The 25,264-nt window shown below is 39.8% G+C and overlaps 1 protein-coding gene across 4 annotated transcripts in view; it reads right to left on the bottom strand.

The window, feature by feature from the left end:
• The window catches only part of LOC119157790 (galanin receptor type 1-like), a 31,021-nt gene extending 5,766 nt beyond the window's left edge, over positions 1–25,255 (bottom strand). Inside the window, exons 1-4 of one of the 4 annotated variants that reach the window (XR_005107667.1) lie at positions 25,192–25,255; positions 24,064–24,205; positions 10,267–10,332; positions 6,624–6,635 (exon numbers count right to left, since the gene is read on the bottom strand). Coding sequence is in view for 2 of the 4 variants with exons in the window: in XM_037409080.1 (XP_037264977.1) it covers positions 8,018–8,137; positions 10,267–10,332; positions 11,989–12,693 (891 nt within the window). In the remaining 2 variants the exon portion in view is untranslated. Of the gene's footprint in view, positions 1–6,623; positions 6,636–7,843; positions 8,138–10,266; positions 10,333–11,988; positions 13,658–13,748; positions 14,675–24,063; positions 24,206–25,191 lie in introns of those variants that run through there. The other 3 variants (XM_037409080.1, XR_005107666.1, XM_037409081.1) reach the window with 3 other exon arrangements.
• Between the last annotated feature and the right edge of the window lie 9 nt (positions 25,256–25,264).

Below are 25,264 nucleotides of genomic sequence, written 5' to 3'. Positions count from 1 at the left end.
AGGTATTAGCACAAAGCTGTTTCTGAGGCTATTTGGGATTTTACAGGTGAAAAGAGACAATACTTGAGCAATAATACATAATTCATGACTCAAGAAACACATTTTGGAAACTGAACTTGTGTCTTTTTTCAGGTTAGGGAATGTCTAGTTAAGGTAGAGGTTAACTGAAACAAAACATTATGTTTGGCTTTTCATGTGGCAACTATGTAGCTAAAACTAATGTTAATAGAGACTGTGACCAGCTGCAGAGGACTGAACCAAATAGCTTGTGTACTGTTCGTTCAGTGGGCTGTGATAATTTGCACAGTTAATGGGTTACTGTTGGTCTAGCTGTGCCTGCTTAATGGTAGCTAGCCTTCTGGTTCTTCTCTGAGGGTTCAGTGGATCCGTAATAGACATGTACAATGGTCACTACTGGATTATCTAACTCTTTTTAAATACTCCTAGAAGTCTTTCAAGCAGCTTCACAAAATCACAGTGCATTATTTGTTGTGCAAAGTGTGCTTAAGCTATACAGTGAATGAACAGCATGGGTTCTGACTAAAAGAGTAATAAATTATTTTTTTGCATCAAATGAATGGATAAACTTCTCTCTTATTCAAGCCCTTGTTTCTGCCATGCAGATTGTCTAAAATATAAAAATCACAAAACAACAAGCAAGTATAGGTAATCTGACTCTCATCTATGCTTTCCTGCTTTTCTTTGTCTATTTTCCCTTTGATTAATTTTTTCAGCCCTGGGGAAGCTATTTCTTGCTTTTAGCCTTCCCCTGTCCTTCAAAAAGCAATGGGAAGTGTGTTTAAAAATGCTTTTTAGGAGAGATGCCTCATTCTGGAGGAAGATGAAGTCTTTAGCATTTAACTGTGTTTTGAGCTTTTGTCCTTGATAAGCTTCTAATGAAGCTGCTTCAACTTGTCAGGCAACTTGTCAAGGGCAAAATTAAGATTCCCCAGTAATGAGTCAAATGCTTCAAGTATTCCATGGGCTTGCCTATCTTTGGCAGAACTACCTGATGTGTTTGATTAATAAACGTAAACATTCCTAGAATTAGACTGCTTTGTCCGCTCTGTGTTTCAATGGTAGAGAGATTGTCACTTTCCTGATCTAGTCATAGTTTGATGCAGCTAGCTGCACATCTTTTTTCAGAGCTGATCAGACTATCCATTTGTACTGTGCACCTGAGTCACGCAGAAATGGGAAAGGACATTCAAGGAGGTTTTCATTAAACAGTACATTCTCACTACCTTGCAGAAAAACTGGACTTCATTAGTGAGGCAACTTCTGTTTTCTGAATATGGTGGAAGGCTTTTTTTCTCTTTTTTTTTTTCTTTTTTTTTTCCTTCCATGATTCTGATGGAAGAAGCATGAAGAAGCCTATGCCTGTTCTTCCACGTTGTCTCATCAGCAAATAATAACTGACCCTTCCTTTATTACTGCTCTGTGGGAGGTTGGGGGGTATAATGAACTTGTTTTGGACTTTCGATCATCCTTACCTTTATTCCCCAAATGTAGTTTCAAGCAATAATGTTCTGCTGTGACTCCAAAGGCAGACTTATTCTAGCTGATGCTGCTTCCTCACACTATACCAGACTTCCTCAGCCTTTGTGTGTGGGCCAGGAATTTTCTCTTGGCTTCTAATACAAAGCCTGTCTAATGATGTCTTTTTTGATAAGTTATTTTTTCCTGTTAGGCTCATCTCTAACTTGCATCTGCCCTTCCCTAAAGTTTGAGAGACAATCAGTGCACATTTTGATTGCCCCATACTTGATTTGGGTAAGCTACAGAGTTTCAGACTTGGCTATATATGTCATACTTTTACTGTAGTGAAGGCTTGGCAAAAATATAGTGACCCATAGTACCCCAGGCTTTTGCTTTTCGATACTGCAGGTATACTCTGTCAGTGCCCAGGAAGGATGTGTGACTTAGCGCAATCTACTAGTGTACTGATGGAAGTGCTTGCCAGCTTCTGAGGAAAACAATTTTTGTGGCGTTAGAATCTGGGATTCTCTGTTTTCTGGAGACAGAAATCAATCAAGAGCATCCCTTTGCTTAAAGTCCCTCTTTAAGCCAGTGTGCAAAGTGAGAACTGACAGTTTCTTCTCTCCTGATGCCAGGTTCTTCTCTCCTTTGATCACAAATCTGACTGCCCCAATGCACTTGCAAACATCCTTTTCCTTTCTACCCCTGAAGTTCTAACAGAAAGGCCCCAAAGCACAATTTCATCTTTAGAAATGTCCTTATACCTCAGCAATAAATGCACCACGTTTCAAACAGCTGATTCAAAACCCACCATACCTATCCTTAACTAACTTAAATGTTGGATAGCAGCTTCCTCTGCTTCAGAACAAGCACGTCTGTTAATTACTTCTGAAGCACTTCTGAGTGCCCATTGGTTTCTTTTTATACCTGAGTGTGATAGTACTTTTCAGTGGTCTGAAAATGTTCTTTTTCTATTATTCTGTATTTTCCTTCTTGCAATCAGAGATGGCAGCTGGCTGTCATGAAGAAGCAGGTTTTCAGTTATCAGTTCATTTTGGCAACTTGCACTGTGCGCTGAGAGGTGGACTCTTCATTTACCAGCAGCTTGCTTGCACTGTTTTAACTGCTCATCTGCACATCTCTCATTCTGTGATTGTCACTAAGCTCCTTTGCTGATGCCCTTAATACTTACTTTGTATTCATAAATGCCTCTGAGCATTACGATATTCTTATTATCTGCTAATTGGTAATGATGCTCTCAATTCCTGCTACCCTAGGCTTTTGTTAGCAAAACAACTTGCAGTGTTTCCCTTCAGATTAATATTCTGTTGCTGGATGGATCCCAGGATCACATGTGCTCCTTTGTTCTACTTACAGCTGTTCAAGTGCCAAGGCCTTGGACATCACATGTATTAAGCCTATATGAAAACCTTCCATTTGTGTGAACAGAAGCCAAAGAAACAGTTCAGCATCTAGGAAAGCAGTTACCGTGCAACATTTGTCTGCCTCTCTTGGCCAAGATATTCAGGAATACCATCTGTCTTGAAGGAGTTCTGTATGTTTTACCTCAAGCTGTTGTATGACCTTCAAAATGCAGTGCTCCAGGGCGGGTCCCAAATCAACTCTGTATGTATTTGTGTTTACTTAGCTCTGGGAGCGATGAACAGCTAATTTGCATATAAGTAAATGTAAGGTGGTGAATATATGAGCCGAGGAAAAGTCAGCTTCATAGAGAGAGTTGTGCTTTGAGCTGACCATTACCATTTAGGAGCAAGATCCTGGGCCTATGATAGTTTTTTGAACAGCTTTGTTCTCAAGTAGTGGCTATAAGAGGGGAAATTTAAAATAAGTAATAAAATAAGGCAAATACAGTTTTAGGAGTTATTAGGAAAGGAATAGAGAACAAGAGACACTTCTCTCCACCAGGTAAGCATGCTTCACCTTTCTATTGTAGTTAAACAATAGAAAAGCATGGTACTAATTTGTTAGCTTTAAATGGCTCAATTGCTCTGTTAATTGAACTAGATTCCAGAACTACTGTCCTTTTAAAGGGTCTTGCAAAATAGCTGTGAAATGCTCATCCCCACAAACATTCTTAAACTTGAAAAAGCATTTCAGATTGTTCAGCTTGCAAGTCTTGTTACTTGTTCTTTAAAGATGTGCAGAACAGAACTGAGTAAGCGTTCAGGAACCCTGGTGTGCTCCAGAGACCAGTAAACACCACAGGGCCATTTCATGATCAGAGTAGACCTTGGGTTGCATTAATTTCCATTGTTAAATCATCTTATTTACTGCAAATGTACGTTCAGAGTTCCTAGGGCTGGGCTGTTATGAAACACTTTTCAGCGCTGTCAGACAGGGAATTGTTAACTTTCCTTTGAGCCAAATTATAGACTCCCTGTACTCTGCATAATGTGGAAAGAAAGTAACAGAACTGAAACATTTATTTATGATAGAGGGGTGCATAGGATTTCTCAGCATGTAATCTTGCTGGCTGGCCTCAAGAAACGTTTATCCAAAACAAAACGATTATCCAAAACTGCAAAGGGGAATCCTGCAGCATCACACCATCTCAATTGTAAGGATGGCAACTTGTGCAGCTAGTATGGCATTAAATGGGGAAACAGGCAGCCATATCTCTTCTGTAAGCATATTCATAGATCATCATGCAGAATTTCAGCCTAAGCTTGCAAAAAATCCTAAACTTCTTCCTTGATCTAATACACAAGCATTACATATAAATGGAAAAAGTGTATTAAATTGAGCATTTCCAACATGGACATGTAGATGTCAAGCATATATAAAAAATAACAAAGTGGGGATCTGAATTAAAGGCCAAACTCTTTTGATAGTGGAACATGAAGTCAGGATGCAAAAGAAACTTTGTGCAAGGGAAATTTTTGCGAAATCTCACGTGTGTGTAAACTGAAAAAGCTGCTGTAGTTTGTACATAATCATACTGTAGATTACAAATTGCAACCTTTTTTTGTGTCATATATGTGCCTGGAAGATTGTATGTCATCTGTAGGATTCTGTTAAATACAAACTTGTTCTTTTCAGTGAGTGCTTGAGCACTGACTTCGAGGGAGTGGCTGTCAGAGCTTTCCAAGCTGCTTATATACTGGGCCCACTCAAACAAAATGTGTTTGTAATTAACTTTACAATCATGTATCTAAACATTGCCTACAGTAGGTTGGCCTTAGAAAACAGGGCCCTCCTAGCTGTCCTAGTCCCTACATGTCTTCAAATACCACAAACTTTCAGTACAATATTTTGTCAAATGGGACAATGATAGCATAAAGATCACAAATAACGGAAGAGAAGGGAAAGGTGACTTTGCAAACGTCATGCACAGAATGAAATCCACGCTGGGACCCCAGGTATATCTGTGGCAATGTTGTCTGGGAGACAACAGCAGGGTCTTCAAATCCTGCTGAAGTGAAACCTATCATTTAAGACTTATTTAGAGATATATACTTCATATACCATGATGCTTGACAAGGGCCCCTTGAGGGGAAACTGAGTGGCAGTGCCGCTCTTTTTTTAGGTGTATGTGTCAGAGCTCCTCTTAATTGTGCAGATAGCTAAAAAACTTAAGATTGTTTTAACTGGGTTTTGTTTCATACTCGGATAACAGACCGTAGGCACTCTTGTCTGCGTGTGCAGCTCTGCTTGGTCCCTGGGTAGATGGTGCTCCTGGGCTGGGTGCAGACAGTGCATACCAGGTAAGCCTGTGTGGAAGGCTGAGCACAGCACTGTGAGGACAGTCACAGGAAAACCATGCTGCGCCAGAAAAAGGCAGAAAGAAGTGGTAAAGAACAAGAGCATTCTTAGAATAACAGATTTCTAGTACTGTAGATAATTAATCTTTTTTTTCTGCAGGTTTGATTTATTAAAAAAAAGAAACTTTTTTTTTTAATAATAAAAAAATGTTGATACAGATTACTATTACAATATGATCTTCAAAGGGAGAGGCTGAGCTACAGTACCAAGTGTCTGGTATCTGGTCTTCAGTAATACACTTCACATGCTCAGAGTCACTTAAATCCAGTGTTATTTTGCTTTTCTTACTACAGCAATGCAACTAGGAAAGTCAGGCATATACTTACGCAACACAGACTGTTCATTTGGCCATGCTATCATCATCTCTTCAGAAATCACCCTCGGTCTGCATCTAGCAGTTTCTTTCACTTGTTCTGTAAATGTTTGCCTTCTGGAGATTAACGTGTTGTTTCCAGATTCACAGAATGTACTAATAGCAGCTGCAATACTGGCTCCTCTATGACCTTTTGGGTGGCTTGAATTTGGATTTGTCCCTGTAATCCTTATTGCACGTGTTTCTGTGTTCCGTGACTCGAGCTGTGTATTAGGGTGATGTTTCTTCTGCCTGTTATATCAGTGTTTACAGGATTTGGGGGTGGAGGGAATGATATTATACTAAGACTCCAACAAGATCAATGAAAGCTATAGGTTCAGAAACGAGTCATGACACTTTAAAAAATCTTACCCAATATTACTGGGCTTTTTTAGAAGCAGCCTATAATGGAGAATAATAGCAACATGTTTTTAGCCAGCATGTGGAATGCTGCTCAATGAGAAGTCCCTTCCCTAAGCTCTATGACACTTTGTTTTTTGTTTGCTTTGTTTCTTAACTATGTTTTGTCTTGAAGTGTTCTATCCCAGGGAGGGCATTTAGCACAAAGCAGAAGAGATTTTAGTTTTTCAAATTCTGAATGATAAAACAAACTGTTTGCAGTGGTAATGCAGGCAGCCATTCACTGGAAAATCTTGCTCAACAAGGACTCTGAATCTGCAATTTGATTTTTTTGAGACCTGTACTCATGTATGTAGCCCAGGTGAATGTTCAGTGAGATCTGAACAAATAGCTGTTTGCAAAATTTACTACTTATTCTGTAAAAAAAAAAACAACCACCAAAACGGACAAAACAAACAGAAAAAACAAACAGGAAAAAAATGAAATTGACCAGACCCAAATCCCTTTCCTGTAGGGGTGGACAGAGGAAAATTAGCTCAAGTGTCCTGCTTTCTTGAAATCACAGGCGTGAAGTAGAAACTGAGTGGTCACAGTTCCAGACTGTACTCTTCTGTACCAGTATGACACTTTGTTTTCCATATCAGTGTGGTCAAGATACACGCTGTGAATTAATAGATGTGAATTAGGTAATTTTATCACCTCATATTGGACGACTTTGCTGTTGTGTTACAATTTCTTTTGATAGATCAAGGCAATTAGGGTTTGGCCACTGAAGTCACACACATATTTTAGAACAAGCTAGACATTCTGTACATGCTATATTAACCTTTCAAAGGTAGAGCAAGATTCACTTGTCATACATCTTTGAGCAAAATAAGCAAAAGCTGTTCACTTAATCTCTGATGAAGTTTATGAATTACAACCAAACAAAACTACTTGTCACTCATAGACCAATTAACTACATATGAAGGAAGCTAATTTAACAGAACTGACACACATACAAATTTCTTGTTAGGCTTTAATGTGAAGTGTTCTTAAGGTGATCTGCTTTAAATGATTGACACTCGATGTGTTTCAAGTATACTTTGAAAGCATATACAGGAATTGAGTGAGTCTGCAACCTACCCAAGAAAGACTTCTTATGAAGTGGTAAGAGAAGTGGTTGAAATAAAAAATACTTGAAATAGGTATGCTAAAGATGCTGTTTGACCTGCAGAAAGGCTAGATGAGCAGTTTCTACACAGGAAGTGTTGGAAGGACACAAACTGTGAAAGAATGTTTGTGTATAGAGGAATGTATTTGATTTTTCTTTCATCTGAAAGGATCACCTATTTAATTGGGCCTAACTGTGCCAAATGGAACAAGAATTACTACTGGGCATTCCAGAATTATGGACAGCAAAATACTTAAGGTGAGGGAGGAAAAAGTGCTGTACCATTAACTTGTCTGAACAGGTCAAGTGAAAGTATTTTTTTTAAGATTGGTTGTCTCAGTCTTATCTAATCAGGAAACCCAAAGCTGAAGAAACTGTAGAGCGTTTTTTTCATCTAACTCTACAGGTCAAATCTGAAAATAATGCAGATTCATTCATGACATTCATTTTTTAAATGTTATTTTGTAACTTCCTGCTTTATGGGAAAATGACAGTAGTAATTTTCAACTGTTGGTAGCGTTCTCTTCAAATATAACAAAGAAATGGGTAGTGGGCCATTCATATATAGGTAAGGAAAGACAGAAGGGGAATTTAAACCAACCAGACTGTTGAGGGATTTATTTGTGATCTTGAGACCTAAAGCAACTTTTCAAAATAATGAAGTCATGAAATTATTCTGAAAAATGACAGCGCTTCTTAGCACTTTATTTGCTGTATTTTACGTGAACAGAATTGTCAACATATCTTGGTTGCCTTTTCTCATGGTAGCTGTTAAACACACAGAACTCTGCCTGAGCTTTCTGCTTGTAGTCTGCACTGTCTGCCCAGAAATTATACTCTTGGTTCTCAAATTTTAATTCATACTATATGTGTGGCAGCATCACTGTTCATCAGAAAGTCAGTAGGCAAAATAAGGTGTGGTATTCTTCAGCGCAGTCTGTTCCATGTAGGTCTAGTGGTGGTCCAGCAGCAGGCAATACATAGCAGCTAATTCTTGTATAATTTATTGCCTTAGAAAAGGTGATTAAAAGAATGTTTATCAGAATCCACTCAAAATCAGATGAGCTGGACTAATAACATTAATCTCAACAAGATTCAGGAACAAGCAGAATAACAAAGTGGGTATTTGTGAGGCTTTACGCTTATTTTGTGAACTTAGCAACTGTGAAGAAAACTTGATCAAAAAACACTTCTAAGGGGAGAGGGAAAGTAACTTACATCAAGGAAATATTGTGTGTGGTGTATTATAACTTTTATGTTCATCTTGTATTGTGAGATAATATTGCAAATATCAGTTGACTTCTATCCTTACAGGCAGTGTAAGTACAAGACCAATTGTGGATCGATAGTCCAAAGTGTACTACCAATAAAACTGAGCATATGTTAGTAAATGTAACGAACCAGTAGAAACTAAATATAATCTATAGTTAAATCTGGTTAGGATTTATAGGCATAAAGGACTCGGTAACAGATCTAAATCAACTAGAAGCAGCACAGGCCAGACCATTAAAACTCTAGCAAAATATTGTAGAGGATGTACCTGAAAGATATTATTTTTGTATTAAAACCCCTGGAGTTTTGTTTGAGGTGCTACCATAGCTGCTAAAAAGCACAGTTAACCTCCTAAAGTACCTCTGTTCTTTCCTGAATAGGTTGATCATGAAGACATGTATGTTGATGGGAACTGTGTGTTTTTCTGTGATACCTTAGCTGCATACCTAACATTAACCTACTAAGACTGGTTTCTTTCTGAGATAAGGAACATATGGCTATGTTATGTTTAGGGATATAACAGTAATTTTTTTTTTTCTCCATTATAGTGAGTCTCTGGTGAAAGAGAAATCAACAGAGGTGCCACTTCAGGTTATTATGAGGTATAGCTGCAGCATGCTGAAAATCTAGTATCTTGAATTCCTCGTCTTGTGAATGGTCTAGGTTTAGAGAGGCGTCCTGTAATGCTAGAGAATAAATCATTGGACGCAACTTGTCATGCTCAGAAGTGGTTCTGTGTTTCAAAACATCTGTAGCTTGTTGCAGCTGTGGTACCACTGTCTGTCTTTTTTTGCTGGAGTCACATCAAAGCTTTAATTTCAGTGTCTTGTACCCTTTTCAATCAAATGGCCATGTTTGCTGTAATGACCCTCATTTTTGTCACAGAATTATGATGACATCTTGTAAGGCTGCTGTAATATTGCAGGCAGCCACTGAAACCAGCCAATGCATTGGTCTGAGAGCAAGTCAAAGCATTCCCTCATCATCTCCACTGATGTCACATCTGCTTGGGGGACACATGTGCTGCTCCTTTGGGTTGTACTGTTGCTGTGCCACTGGCACAGAGTGTGACCTGACAGCAGCTAATGATAGTACTCCATTACTTGCTGTCTTTGAGTAGCCAGAAAGCCTATGGTTTCACTTATCAATGCATTCTCAGCAAGTGTAACATTTCTGACTGAAGCAGCATTTTCCCCTTTCACATCAGGTAAATCTGGTGTTACATCACTGAAATCAGTGAGTTCTGCTACCTGAAAACTTCTATGAATTACAGCTTATTCACTCTAAGAATCTTAGAAAAGATTCTATCCTTAACATTTTCCCCATTAAATACTTGCAATTTGGCTTCTTTCATGCAGCTTGAGCCAGGAATAACCCTGTTCTTTGGCTTGCAAAGGGATCAAACCAGGATCTGAATTTACCACTTAGATGCAAACATTTAGAAAGATCTTAAATGCAAACTGCAGCAAAACTGAAGTACTTCAGTTTCAGTTCTTCAGGTATTTTTGTTTCAGCTTGCTGAGGTGTACTCAAAACACCTGGATATTTTTATAGTTGGAGTATCTTACTGGCTGCCAATGTAAAAAGATGGTATTTGTGAGGTTCTATTATAGCACAATAAATCAAAAGGCAGTCCAGCAGGCATGTATATAGAGATCAGTATAGCATTTCAATAATGGCATCATTATGTACTGTGTTTATAAAGATATAACAAGCTGTCAACATGAATTCTGAACCTGAACTGAAAGACTGGTACATGAACAGCACTTCAGTACATGGGTGGAGCTTGAAAAGGCTGTTAGTTATTTTGGAAACCTGACACATCTATTATTATAGTCAGTGTACAGATTAAACCAAAGTTATTTACCTTCCTTTTTGATCTCTCTGACTTCTTGGAAACGTTCTTTACTTTCGTATGGAGATGATATAAAACCTTTGGGGGGAGAAAGGAGCAATATATTGAATGGGAAATTGATATGTGTATATTAGCATTTGAACTTTTCATACAAGCACCAAAAATTAAAATAATTGTTTTAGCATGACTTCAACCAAAGTTGAATTTGATGCTTTGAGACTTCTAATTCTAAGCCCTCCACAGTTCTTTATCTTTCAAGAAACATTGTTTGGAAAAAGCATTAAAACAGCTGTATTTACAGAAGATGTAGTTCAGCATGTTATTAAGAGCTTGGCTGGCACAGCGCTGAAATCCACAGCAGCCTTGGAGTCATGGAGGAGTCAAAATCTTCCATGGATTTTGATTTTTAGATTGTGCTTCAGATTATCTATATTTATCCTCTAGGCTGGTTCTATACACAGGCAGAGAGCAGGCTGCCAGTACTGTACCCTGGTGTGACTGTCCTGCCGCTCCTGAATGCAGCACTAACAAATGGGGCAGGCAGAGTGGCTTCTCCTTTCAGAGGGAGAGTCATAAGAAATGTTAGAGCACTGTAGGGAAATTCTCAATTAACAACTTCTAGATTGAGCTTTTGAAATCTGATTACGGCATGGCAGTAATGTGGTAATATTTCTACTTCAGCCTTTGGAGCTAACAGACTAAATTTTCTGAATCAATTATGAACAAAAGTATGCCTCTTAAATGCAGCTTATATTCCAGTTGCTGCTTACCTAGGGCAGCAAGGGAACAAACTACTGGAGCTACAGTGTCAGGAGATAAGAATTCTAGTGGCTTTTCCTTCATGACAAGCAAAGCCTGAAGTTTAGAGATTTTTTTAGCTTAAATCTAAGTGCCTTGTCCTGTCTTTAGCATTGATTATAGCAGAATAGATGAGAATTGAAAGTAATGTATTTTTTGATTAAACAGACATGAACTTAAATTCCAGGAAAACTGTTTTTTTTCCAGGAGGGTAGACCTGCAACTGACTAGTGACAAGGAAGTCCAGTCCCTAGCAGTCCCATGGCACACCACAACAGGGTATTAACTAAAAATTCACAGAAAACTTATTCTGCATGCTAGCCCAACTCATCGACTTACTATCAGTCTTAAACTTGCTAAAGATTAGTAGGGGGAAACCAAAAATTCGACTGATAGCAATCCACAAGAAGAAATGAAGAGGTTTATTGCTGACTAAAACTGATTCTAACATGTCTTTTTGCAAATCTTCACAACACACAGTGTCTGAGTTTTGTGTCCAAAGGAGGAAAAAAAAAAAAAGAGAGAGAGAAAGAAAAGAAAGAAATTGGGGAGATGTCTTTATCTAATACTGTTCCTGTACACTCTCTGCATAGTTTCTCCCTCCATGGGTTTATCCTCTTACCAGGAACAAATATTTGTTATCAAAAAAGAACAAACTGAAACATAGGAAAACCAGCAAGAATCTTTAGGAGTTTTACTTGTCAGGCTGGGTGTCAACTTAACTGTTATAATCCTTTCTGTGAGCTGATGTAATTTCATTCTGTTTTCCTTCCCTCCCCCTGCCTCAGAGAAGTATTCTATACCAGGAGAGAATATGGAAAGGACTGAATTTATTATTTGTTGGCTGGGTAGCTTGAGTGTACACATCCAAGCCACCAAGAGTCTGGGAGTGATCTTTCCCTCCGTTTAAAAATTACTCACATCCCTTTCACCCACCTTGGCATAGCAGCAGGTGATGAGCACCAGGGGCAGGAGGTATCCCACCAGCAGGATGGTAATCTTGTATATCTGCTTGGCTGTTGAACCGTTTGCCCAGTACTCCCAGCAGAAGGAGCTGTTGGGTGCTTGATGATGTCCACTCATGAGGGCCTGGTGCTGGGCCACAGGGATGGCAATGAGTAGAGACAGCAGCCAAATGACACCCACACCAAGGGCAGCATTACGCTTGCTGCGGATGCAGAGTGAACGCTTGGCGTGGACCACAGCAATGTATCTGTCCACAGACATAGCCACCAGAGTAAAGATGCTGACCAGCATTGTTGCCATAGCCAAGTAATGAACCCACTTGCAAAAGAAGGCGCCAAAGATCCATTCTGGCAGGGAGTAGATGGTGGCCTGGAAGGGGACACAGAAAAGCAGAAAGGAGAAGTCTGCAATGCTCAAGTTCAGGATGAAGATGTTGGTAGTGCTGCGTGATGGGCGTCCCCCAGATCGGAGACGCCCCAAAACAACCAACACCAATGTGTTTCCCACCATTCCCAGGAAGAAAATCAACCCAAAAAGCACCGGTACAATCACCACCTCTGGGCCACCCCTGGTTGCTCCTGACCAGCATGTTGGGGCTGTTTGGTTAGTCTCAAGGCTGCACTTGCTGGTGTTGGCTCCAAAGGAAAACACAAAGTTGTCTTCCTGCTCCTCCATGGAGACAGGCTGCTTGGAAGGCAGGGAGCAGTCGCTGTAGCCCTGACTGCTATCGGGCAGGTCTACGTTTGTTAGTGGTGGCCAGTCTGAATGCTTGGGGTTTCCAGTGCTTTGTCTTTTGTGAGCAATTTTCTCCAGATGATTCTTCCAAGCTCTGTCTGATCCTGGTGCAGATTATTCCAGGAACTGGCAAAAAAGGCAGCTGAGGAATTGCAGCTACAGGTTTGGCAGTTGGTGCTGGAGAAGCTTAATGTGGCAGAGAAAAAGTCTGTGCCAGAAGGGCTGAGGATGAGGCTGCTCTGGAAGCTTGGAGCAGAGGCAGAGCCACTGCAGCTCAGCTTCTTCATGCCCCTCCTCTTCTGCTTCCCTCCCACACCAGTCCCTGGATCTGCAGCTGTCGTACCTGCTTTCCCAGCTCTGATCGGTGCTTTGGCATAAAACCCAAATGCTGTCTGTGACCTGATCCTTTCAGAAAATAACTCCTGATCAGCTCTGTCCCCATAGGTTATTACTCACCGGGAGGGGAAGAGCAGAGCAAAAACAAGTTCTCACCCAAAGGGATAGGTCAAGCAGCAGCTGCTGAGCAATACCGTGTGCAGTTCTGTGAGGAGCAGCATTGGAACTGGCTGCGTGAGGAGGAAAAACACTAAAATAACGGTTTTTATCAATGAGCAGGATTTTTGGGTTTTTTTTGTTCCATAGTCTTTAATGTGCTCACATTAGAGCACAAAGCAATCTGAATAGTTGGGTTTTCAGCACAAAAAGCTGGGAAAGACTTAGATTCTGCAGCTGGGTGGTCCTGTCACTTCTTGGACATCTGCCCAAATTCCTTACCGCCTGAATATTCATGGATCTTGTTGATCCAGCTGTAAAGAAGTTCTTCATTCAGCCCAGTAATGCCAAGAGCATCTGCACTGGAAAAGGAAATGTTCAGTCTTTCTAGCTGTGAGGAGCTCTAATATTCCCTGCCAGGGAACAGAGATAGGGATTTTTTATATATATATATATTATTTTTTTTTTAGAAAAGTGTTATTAAGGATTAATGGCTAGTTATTGTGGGGGTTATGTTTACTTATAGAAACAGTATGTATGTTTTAGAAGGCACTGAGTAACTTGGTTTTGACAGTCTGTTTCCTTATATTTCCTGACCGATTTTGTGAACTCTACAGGCAGTAAGGAGGGAACAAAGTTTAGGCAAATACTAACAGTACCGGCACAGAGTGATTTATGCATACAGGGTAGCTTCTTGCTCAGAAGGGTACACATCTCTCTCAGTGGTTACAGGTCTTTGTCACGGTGGGCCACCACTGGCTTCTGTGGATGCGAGGTTTAGACTGGAGGGAGCCCTTTAATTTTTGAAACAAAGTTTGGTATTGCTCTGCCTTGTGACTTCTTTCCAAGCTGCTGTTGAGAGGTAATTGGGCTGCCTTCTTTAGCCTGCTCTGATACACTCTTGTTTAAAATCTGTTATGAAGCTAGACTCCTGATTTTCCCCCATGGTTTTGAGGCAGGTTATGGGGTGACGTGGGAAGTGGCCAGGGAGTGAGAGATACCTAAGTTGCAATGGAAAAATGTATCTACCCTTGTTGTGTGCCAGCGAGCAGATCACTGTAGCTGGACCATCTGTCTAGATGACACCTGCATTTCTCTTGGTCTTCTGCGGCCCGGCTGCCTTGTAAGCTGTGGCACAGCACCTCAGACACCATGAAGTCTTCCAGTCCCCCAAATCTGTCTGTTTGCTGGGTTCTCTGCCCTCCGCTGACAGCTGCTTGCAACGCTCCGCATTTCAGGGACCCTGCAAGCTCTGGGGCCGTGATGCAGATCCGAGTGCCATCTGCTGGCGTTTCCCCTTCACTGCTTTCAGGCGGCTCCCGTGGTGGCCCTTGGCCTTCCTTCCCCTCAAACGTCCAGTCAGTCCCGCTGTTCAGTAATGAACTCTGTCTGCTGCTGTTTTCCTCTCGTCCTCGTGCACGTACACACCCTTAAATCATGAAACTTAAATATACTTGCTTTTCCTTTTGTGGTAATATGTGAGCACTGTACGGTTATTTCTTATAATACTATTTATATGACTTCCTGTAACATTTTAGAGAAGGGTATTGACAGTGATTTCAATTGATGTTTCTGTATTTTAGACCTGTTTGGGTTTTTTTCACCCCTTTTCTTTATTGGGCAGCCATATCAGAATATATTATTTAAGAAGAACCTGTAGCAATCCCAGCAAATGGGAGCGTGAGTGTGAACAAAATAATAAAAACTGCATCACGAGTGGTTTCTACTGCAGGGGATCTGAGACTATGCATGCAGGCATTTGAGAATTGCATGCATGTGCCATCTGCAGAACAAACACAGCGTTGCAGATCTGAAAAGATTGCATGGCGCGCTAAGCGGAAACTGGGAAGAGAACAGCACTGTTCTGTCAGTGAGGAGGAACAGATCATAGGAATGTTTAGATTTCTAAAACATTTTTTAAAAAATCTCCTAAATTCTTACAGAAGCACATTACCAGCTTGCTTCTCCATCTTCAGAATTTTACTCATTTTTTTTTAATGGATTGCTCCAGGGTTGTTTTTTTTTCAGATTTCAGTGAGAGTGTTATAACTGGTGGAGTGGAAGGAAAGGTGAATATTCTGGATGGAAGGTGGCAGTGACCTGCTGAATTAGACAGCCACTAAACTAAGTGCAAAAAGCTTGCTTTCACTAGGGAACTGAGATGCTCCAAATGTGACTTCAAATGGAGGTTGGCTGGTGTGGGAGTATTCCTGGCTGATCTTACTTGAGAGGAAAAAATTTCCAGCAGTAATTTACATGCTTTGCTGAAAACTTATCCTGAAATTGTGCTTACTGTGGCATTCAAAAGTTCCGAAAAAGGTCAAGATTCCTTATTCTGTTTGTCTCTTTCTGCCACTTCTCAACTGCTTTAAATGGTGTGTTTTTGACAGAGAGAAATCCCCTGTCCTCAAGAATTCACAGCCCAAATGCAGTTGGAAGGGAACTGTCCATGCTTAGACAAAGTACTTGCCATAAGACATATTTATTAGTCCAACTAGGCAAAGAAGATCAGGTCACTTCACTGAGTGCAGGAGCACAAACAGCAAGTGAACCTGTAATGTCTGATTTGTTGGGGACATTCACATTATGTGGTACTTGAAAATTTGTGGTGTTTCACCTGAAAACTATGAAAAATTAATGCACTGTGGACTGGGGTCCATGAAATATCTCAGCCCTACAAATTCTGCTGTTCTTTAGAAACTCCGTTGCTTCCTGGATGAAGACAACAAACATTTAAAAATGAGTAAGATGCTGGAAGAAAAGGAAACTGAATATTCTTTGTGGGAGGAAAAATAAGGTAGAAGTTTGAGAGTCGTCATCTAGGTTGAGACTGAACTGGAAGCCAGATGCTGTTGCCTTTGTCTGAGCTGGTGTTGGGCCAAATGAAAACATTGGGCTCACATGCTGAGTCCCTGACTAAACAGGCATTGGAGGTGTCTTGTTGAGAGAGGACAGCACTGGACCTCTATGGATAAATTGACAATCCCACAGTAAGGAGAAGAGGGGGTGAATGTCAGCCCTAGGAACAAGAATGGTGGGAAAAAATCCAAAACATTAGATGGTAGTATTTAAATGGTAACATTTTTAGCCTATGTAGGTACAAACTAATTTGTCCATTTTCTGATTGCTAATGGGTGCTTCAGCTCCTGAGTATGCTGAATATCAGCGTAAATCACTCTTACTCTTTTGATAGTGATGGTTCAGCTTTTTGATAACTGTGCATTAGCTCTCTAAGCCTCTTTTGAGTGGAAGGAGGTCACTCAAGCATAACAGTGGGCAAGAACCCTACTGTCACACTTCCTTCTTTCTCTCCCTGGAGAATGTGGGTTGCATCTCAGATCCAGATCCATTTAAGGAAAACAAACAGACATCCAGCCCCAAAAGTCCAATTCGTGGCTTTGAGTTCAGCAGCTGCTTTTCTATACTCTGCTTTTCAGAAAGCTAACTTGGGCTGAAAAGCCCTTTAGGCTGAGTAATGAGCTACTTAGATGCACCCACTAGGAAACAAGCAATGGTAGGTCTGAAATCTCTGCACCTGGATTGTAGCAACCCTCTCCAATTGTGATCTCAAGCTTGATTGTGCATGGGGAGAGAAGGTGAAGTGTCCATTCCCCTTGAAGTATGACCCCAAGAGGGGCACAAGGTCCTGCTCCCTGCTCTGCATATATTGGCCCAAAAAATGAGAGCCCAGATTAAATCCCTTTCTCACCCTACATAATCCCTTTCCTAAAGAAACTAAAACCTTCATCCTCTAGACACTAAGTTACTTGTCCACCAGGCCATAAATCAAGGTGTTTGCGGTACTCTTGCCCATGTGCGAGCTGTGATGAAGTGCTGCAGCAAGTACAAATGTCACAGGGCCAGAGAAAAAAATAGACTCTTAAAGCTAGGCGCTTGGTGGAGGAAAGAGTGAGTTCTGAAATATGACTTCTCTGCTTGGTGAGTTTTAGAGTTAAAAGGTCAATATAATGATAAGTAAATCCTCTCAAATTTTGTGAGTTATGAAGTTTGAGTCTCTTGTGTGGAGGATTGGAGCTGAACCCGTGTATTTCTCTCTGACCGTGGAAATGTCAAACGTTGTGTGTCATGAAAAGATAGAAACATCTTTTATGGGAAGTCTGAAATTGTTAATGTGCTATGTCAGTGTGTGAACTAAACTGGAACCTTAGGGGTCATAAATAGCCATTCCCTCTCGCTTGTGGATCTCAGAGGGCTGGACATCAGTTTGGTAAGTAGATATCAATTTGGCACAAGCCTGTGCGTGTGTGCACAAGGGAGAGACTTCAAAACACGGAACAGGCTGGTTTCATCAAACAGCTGTCTGAGAGGGTACTCTCCTGCATATGGGTACCTAAAGTCACAAGTACCAAAGATCAATCACTTGGTATCTTTTGAAGTGTTTCAACTTGATCTGAACAATTTATTAGGCTGTAAAACTCTTTCCTGATGAAAGAGGTTTAGACTGTACATAACTGAGAAGAGAGTCCTTTCATTTTAATTGCTGACAGCTTCTAACACAGCTGCTCTGAGTCCTGTGATGTTGCCATTGAGATGGTACAGTAAGGATTTAAAGCAGATGGAGGTTTACTAATTAATTCTTAACCTATTAGATCAGTTCATACTATTTTTAAAAAAACTTAATCATGGAACTGTTTGAGTGGGCTGTTGGCTGGCTCTGTGGATGTGCGTGTTTGTATTGCTTAAGTGTTAGTTGAGGTGAAAGCTCATGGCATGTACAGCCATGTAACAACAGAAAAACAAAGCAAGTTCTTAAATGTAAATATAGGCTAAATACTGAAATTGTGACAAACCAAGCAATAGCATTCTGTGCTTTCCATCCCCAGCAAGGACAGGAAGATCACAAGGGTGTACCTACACAAATTTGCATCACACTTCTGGATTGAGACTGCTAATTGTTCCTGCTTTTTGTGGCTTGTACCATAATCACTCTCCAAATCAGCTTCTAATGGCCTGTACTACTTCCTAGCAAACACATAACCTAAAATATGATAAACTGAACTTGGGAAATATACTGATCTGGCAGAACTTCATGTTTATGTCACTCTAAAATTTGCATGGAGCTCATCTGAAGTTAGTATTTTTTCCCTCAAATCGTTAAACCATTAATCTGTTTCCACAGGTTAAATAATTTTAGATAAAATTCTAACTGATTTTTGACTGTTATTCAAAGAAAGGTCTTATTTAGTAGAAGGTACTTTGAACTAAGAAAAGTCCTTTTGGTTCCAAGTCCTTCGGTACTATATCTGCACTGCTCTCAGGAGTACGCTCCTTTCCAGGAGTTTGAGAGTGTGAGCTCTTGTGAATTCTGGCTTTCACCCATTTTAATAGGTAGGGAGGGGGAGCTGAAGTGTACCATCAGTTCAGCTTCACGTAGATTTATAGAACAGTCTTGGTTTTTCAGACAAACTATTTTGTTTTGCTCAGTATCTCAGTGAAGGTATTGCTGAATTGTTTTCTATATGTTGTACATCTTCAGATTATTCACTAGAAACGACCTGTGGGTAGTTTATCTATTTTTCAGGTGTCTTAGCACATAAATTATGGTAAGGACTCAGTCTTCATTCCCTGAGGGAATTCCATTAAAACAGGGAGTATTTCTAAAAATCTCTTAGGAGGCCTTATAGATGATTCAGGCCACAGGACTGAATATGTCATCTGCATGTTGTCTGCCTGACCTGCTTATATGTAATCACTGAGTGCAGGCAGTGTATTTCAGAAGAAAAAACAACTGTCCTGAATAATGTAGGCTGAGTGAAAATTGTTACCTGTAGCAGTGGGGAGACAAATCCAACTTTACAGAACATTCTTTGATGTATGAGAAAAAACGAAGGTAGTTATTCAGAAGCTTATGGGACAGATAGAATTTTAAAAAGCAAACCAACAACCAGACAACTTCTAAAGATTACTACTTCATTGTGCACATAATTTGGCATCAACTAAAGCACAGACATATGCTGCTCGTGTTCAAACAGTTGTCTTTAAAAGTGTGTCTGTAGAAAGCTTCAAAACAACTCAGAGATTTGCCTTTTTCATCCTTAAAGAGCTGTTTTATGGTGACTTGTAAAGTCAGTCTCCAAGGTAGAAAATTATGTTGGTAATAAACAGATCACATTCAACCTGATGCAGATCAAGGGAGCAGAAACATTTTGTTCAATCATCCTCTGAGCAGTTTACCATATTGTTACTAAAACAACTGATAATAATCTCTTTGCCAAGCTCTTTTATCTCTTGAGGTAGTGTTTCATATCGTATGCTAAGATAAAGACTTTCTTTCTCTGCCAGAACCTCCTGTCTCCTGATGAAGGAAACTTAAATATATATTCTGGTAAAAGGCTTGAGGCTCTCAGTAACTCTTACACACTTCATATGCCCTGCTAAAATAGCTTATCTGCTATTTTTTTAAAAAAATATCTTTATTTTCTGTAGAATGGGCTGGGACTATTTTTTTGAAAAACAAAACCAAACCAAAACCAGAATATCTTTTGTTCCTTGTTTTATGTGACTTGAATGATCGAAGTTCTGAATGCTTTTTTACAGTTTAACTTCATGCTGTGTTCAGCTTATTCTAATTTAACTTCTTCGCTAGAAATAGAAAGTAAGTCACATGAGACTTACACTGATTTATAGTATAGGTTTTAGAGTCAGTATGCAGCCTATGCTTAGGCCAGTGAAGGCTGTAATATGCCTAAGCTGCTTCAGTCTTCTATGATTAGATACTCTGTAAAGTCACATGGGAGAGTGTTTTTAGTTATCTCCAGTTGTTTTATACAAACAATCATGTAATTCAAAACTAATGGTGAATAACATAAATAACCTGCATCCTTCTCTCTACATTGCAGGAGCTCTAGGTAATATAAAGGGTAATTTTTCAAAATCCATTTTAACTTAACCTGTGTTTGAAATCTTCCAACTCCCACAGTGTATGACCCAGTAACACAAGATCTGATTCTTTTGTTTAACTTCCTTAGTAATTATCTAGGTTAACTATATGTACATGAGAACTCTGGAGTACGTTTTCCTGTGAACTCCAGTGCAAGTCTCTTAAAAGTGAGGCACAACTCAGCCTTACTGGCAGAAATAGATCCAAGCTGAATCACTGACTAGGAAGACTGAACTGTTGAACTATTCAGCTATTTTTGATTTGTTAGTCATATATACCTTCTAGTGAAACATTTTCCTTTTGGTAAAAATCAGTAACAATACTTTCCAATTACTTGAGAATGTGCTCAAAATACCCACAGAGATCTTTTGCCACATTGATGAATTATCAGACTGCTAAGAAATGAAATTAGTACTTCAGTGAAAGTTTTTCAGTTTTAGCTAGATACTCAGTCAACAGTCTAAGTCCCATCAGCTCCACTCTTGAAGCAAGAAGCAATAGCAGCTTGAAAACTGTAAGAACTCAAAATTCAGACAGTGACTTTTCTTTGATTAATAGGTATCATGGTTGCATACATGAATAAAAGCAGCAGTGCAGAAATACTGGGTTCTCTTTATGCAAACTGAAGTGTGTGATGCCATTGACTTTGTTTTAGGCCCTTTGGCAACTTCTTTTGAGGCAGTTAAGTGAATTAAGAACTGGTGAGTTCCCTGTCTCTCCCAAACTGGCTCTATCAGAGGCATGATGAGGCAAGTCTGGTTAAACACAGAGGAGTTTAAATGCTCCTTAGTGTGGGGATTAATCCTTCATATGACACTTTCATGTCTTCCTTACTGGACAGGTAGATGCATGGCAGATATTGCTGATTATAAATACCCTACAAAGTACTTTTCCCTTACCTAGACTTTAAAAGAAAAATAAAACAACTCCATTTGAACAGCCACAAGCATTGTATCTATGCTTTGTTTGCAGACTTTCTTCTGCAGTTTAATTTTTGATAAGGCAGGTAGAGTTGTTTAATAAAGCTTGTTATTCATTTACAACCAACCAAGTAACAAATTATGATTTTGGTTGCAATGGAAATCATATTGGAATAAAGCTACAGAAGGTGAAGATTGTTGGGTATACAGTGTTGGCAGGTATATATAACAAACTAGGACAAGAAAATGCCAAAACCATAATAAACCTCAAAACAGGATGCTTGTTGATACTTGTTGCTTATTCTGTAGAGAATAAGGGAAGTGTTCTGGCTTGTGTCATGAGATTCAAGACAACATATCTTTCCTGTGTGTTTTTGTGGTTTTGTGTCCAGCTCTTTTGTGAACTGACTGTGGTCAGAGTGATGAGAGTGATATCTCACATTTTGGCCTTATACAGAAGAATGTCTTGATTTGGGTCCTCATATGTGATACATTTGTAAACATATATGACTATGCAAAGGGCAATCGAATCCCAATGCAGAGTCTGAGGAGACATACTTGTGTTGTGAAAGCTGGCAGCAGAATGTCATTCTGGAGAGGCACTGCTCCGCTTGTTAAATACCAGACTTGCTGGTGTTTAGAGGAAAAAAGCTGAGAAGGTATTGCAGCTTCACTAGAGTTATCGGCTTGGTCCATCCTCATTTGAAAAATAGATCACTCTATGACAGCATGAAAACACTTAGCTTCTCATGGTGATAACCTAGTTTAGGGCTGGTTAACAAACCTGTTTTCCCTGCATGTGTATCAGTTTTGGTTTACCTAGCTGGTTGGGTAAGATCACTTGTCTTGTTCATCTCCTAATACTCCTCTTTCTATAACAAGATACACTGTCAACTGGCTGGTTCTGGAGAATAACAAAATTCTGCAGTAGTTCTCCTGAGTAAGTCTTGGTCTTTTGCTGTGCAAATACCCCTTTTACTCAGGCTATTATCACAAAATGCTGCTTGTTGAGAAAGAAGAGATGTAAGTGTACATGCTGCTCTTTAATAGGAAAAAGTTTCCATGGTGATTTTCTCTCATAGCTGCAAGGGAGCTCTCTTTCCAATAGAACCACATCAATTCTCTGTCTACTGCCTTATTCAGATTACTGCCAAATTCCTCAGTTAAAAAAGCCCTGTCCTTAAGCATCACAGTATGTTGTGTAGATGATAATCAGAAACAATGGATCCTAAGTTGGTAAATTTTCTGGTCTAACAAAGACATCCTAAGACAAAGGTACTTTGAAGTCTCTCAACAAGACTTCTGTAAAAAAAAAAAAAAAAAAAATTGCCCCCAGCTCAGGATGTTTAAGAGCACATGCAAAATATCCAGAAGATACCATCCTCTCTGCCACCATAATCTGTCTGTTATGTGACAGTAGATTTGAAGCATTTTGTGGAGACAGTCTTAAGCACCGGTGAACGCAGTAGCCTAAAGGTCACACCTAGTAACTTGCTTGCTGCTGACACCATAGTGTGAGTGACTTCAGTGGATGAAGCACTCCTGTCTTTCCTGAGCTGTATGATCTTCCATTTTCCCAGAATAACCTGGGAGTAAACACAAGTTAAAAAAAACCCCAAACCTAACAACAACAAACCCTCAAAAAAGCTCAGTACAAATGCCAGTATTACACAGGCCAAAGTACAGAAATGTAATTTGCAATGCTGTGTTCATGAACACTGGTCAGTTCATATCACTGAAAGATTTAGGCTAGGTCTATGCTTAAATTTACACTTCCAGAGCTGCCAGCTGTGAGTGCAGGGGTAAAACATCTCCAAACCCAGTGTAGCTGCTGTATTTCACAGTAAGGGAGGGAATAAAGAGGGCTCAGGTCTGGGTCAAGTATCACCTGGACATATCTACAGATCTGAGATAATGATCATGATTTAGGCCTCCCACTAAAAATCAAAGCAAAGTCTTTGAAACTCAAATTAAAAACCCGACCTGTTACTAAGTGGCAGAAATTAAGCTGATGAAGCAGACTTGCTCTAAACTGGGTTTTCTCATTGATACCAAAAGGATTTGCTCTTCTTGGAAACCTGTGCTGAGCAGGACACGTGGCATTCAGTGGAGCTTGCTGCCCTGCATGGCTGTAGGTGCCTAATGTTGCAAGGGCAGCTGCTACTTTAATAGAAATGGCTTTGCTGTTGCTGAAAATTGGTGTGGCAAGTCGCAGAACTAGAGTTTTGAGAATTCTGCTTTTAAACAGGAAAGAGTGCCTATATACGAAGCAATCCAGAATGGGAAAGCAATGTTTCTAAGTTTTGGGTTTTGTTTGGTTTCTTTTTTTTTTTTTTTTAACTGTTTCTGGAAACCTTTTTAGTTATAATTCCTGACCTGTGCAGGCAACAATTCCTGCTGTCTGCAAGGCTTTTGTGATCTCTTCTATTGCTATTTTAAGAGATCTTTCTTTTTATTTTCTTGTTATGGGGAAAAAAACCCAACAAAAAACCTAAACAAACCCTCCCACCTATCTGAAGCAAGTTAGCTTGCATCTTGGTTCACAGAAATGGTCTATAGTCCTGATAATTAGCAATCTGTAATCAGATCACGGATTGGGTGTGACTTTATTTGGGAAGCTCCTGCCACCTTGTGGCAAAAACTTGCATCTTTCTTGAGTCAAAATAATTCATTTGGATGCCTAATAACTTTGTAGAAAAAAATGTATAGCCAAACAAAAAGGAAGCAAGGAGACAGGATGATTTGCTTGGTTTGCTTCTCTATTTGGGCATCATCACTTGTAAATATTACACGTATTTTAAAATTAGCATGATTTACATGGATAGATAAGCTTATTGCAACTTTTTTTCCTGTAGCTGCTTTGCCCATCTTTCTTTCCAACACACTACAGAAATTAATTCTGTGAAAGTATTGAGCCAGGAGAACCCACAACAACTTCGGTGTTTGTATAAGAAGTTGTTGACAAGAGTCATTGATGAATGTCGCAGTAGTACTTACATGTGTCATCCTGCAAGGTATCTGCTTTCATTATGGCACTCTTCGCTTTCAACTGTAGAAAACGTTCAGCTAGCGATTACAAAGCTTCTTAGTGACTGCAAAGCTTTTGTGACATCTTGATATGCTCCATGAAGCCTTTTCTCTGTTCAGAAGACAGGAAAATAAAATTCGCATCTGTGAAGGGAAACGTTCATGTTTGTACTCCTTCATGTTTCTTTTGCATTTGGTAATTGGTGTCAGCTGATGTGGTTCTGTACATGCATATGCTGAGAGTGTACGGCATCATCTGAACTGTTTTCACAGATGCTGCTCAAACTAGGGTTGTGAAACTGTGGCAGCTTCAGCCACCCACAAGTGAGAGTAACGTGGGGAAAAGTAGGTTCTTGCTGACTTGGTTTGTAACCTCTTTGATTTCCCAAGCTTAGCTTAATATTTCTTGCAAGGTCTTACCTGAGAAATATGTTGCAGCTATGCTGATTTAAATAATTACAACAACCAATGAACCTCCCATCACCAACCCCTCCAAGTGTGAGCACACTCCATTTCAAGACCTGAAACTAATACTGAGATCATTAGAAGAAACAGATGGAATTTAATTTGCAATAGTTAAGGCTCCTGTATTGCTATTTTTGTGCAAATGGAAATTTTGTTACATGAGATTTCCTCTAACATGTTGTAGCAGTTTCTAGTTAAAACACTGATAGCTATGCTCGAGAAATGCCAAACTGACAGCCTGGGACATTGCCATCTTTACATGGAAGTCAGATACCAAGTTTGGATACTTGATAAACAGCATTTATAATACTATGTTTAAGTGGCTTGTTCCCAAGCCATTTCAACCACTGTATGTGGTTTTAAAGCTGATTCCCACAAAAAACTATATCCATGTCAAATGCTGGAGTGCTCTTATGCAGGATAGGTGATGTCATGAGCTGGTAGAGTATAAGGATTTATGGAGAAACCAAATTGCAGTTAAAAATGGCTGCCCAAGTAAGCATCTGCATTTGCAAAGCCCTACTTTCCCAGCTGTAGTAATCTACAATTTAATCTGTGCTGGCAGTAAAAACACTAGTGCTTTGGACATGTAAGCATTGAGATTAGCGGAGCTAGTCTGTGGCTGGAACAAACCTTCCTAGTGTGAAAAATAGTTCCAACACATTAAGTTATCCCTCTGTGTCCTGACAGCAGCTGGTATGAGTTT

The sequence above is a fragment of the Falco rusticolus genome, chromosome 15 (assembly GCF_015220075.1).
Source record: "Falco rusticolus isolate bFalRus1 chromosome 15, bFalRus1.pri, whole genome shotgun sequence".
In the NCBI taxonomy this organism is placed as follows: Eukaryota; Metazoa; Chordata; class Aves; order Falconiformes; family Falconidae; genus Falco; species Falco rusticolus.
This window is presented reverse-complemented; position numbering and strand designations above follow the sequence as displayed.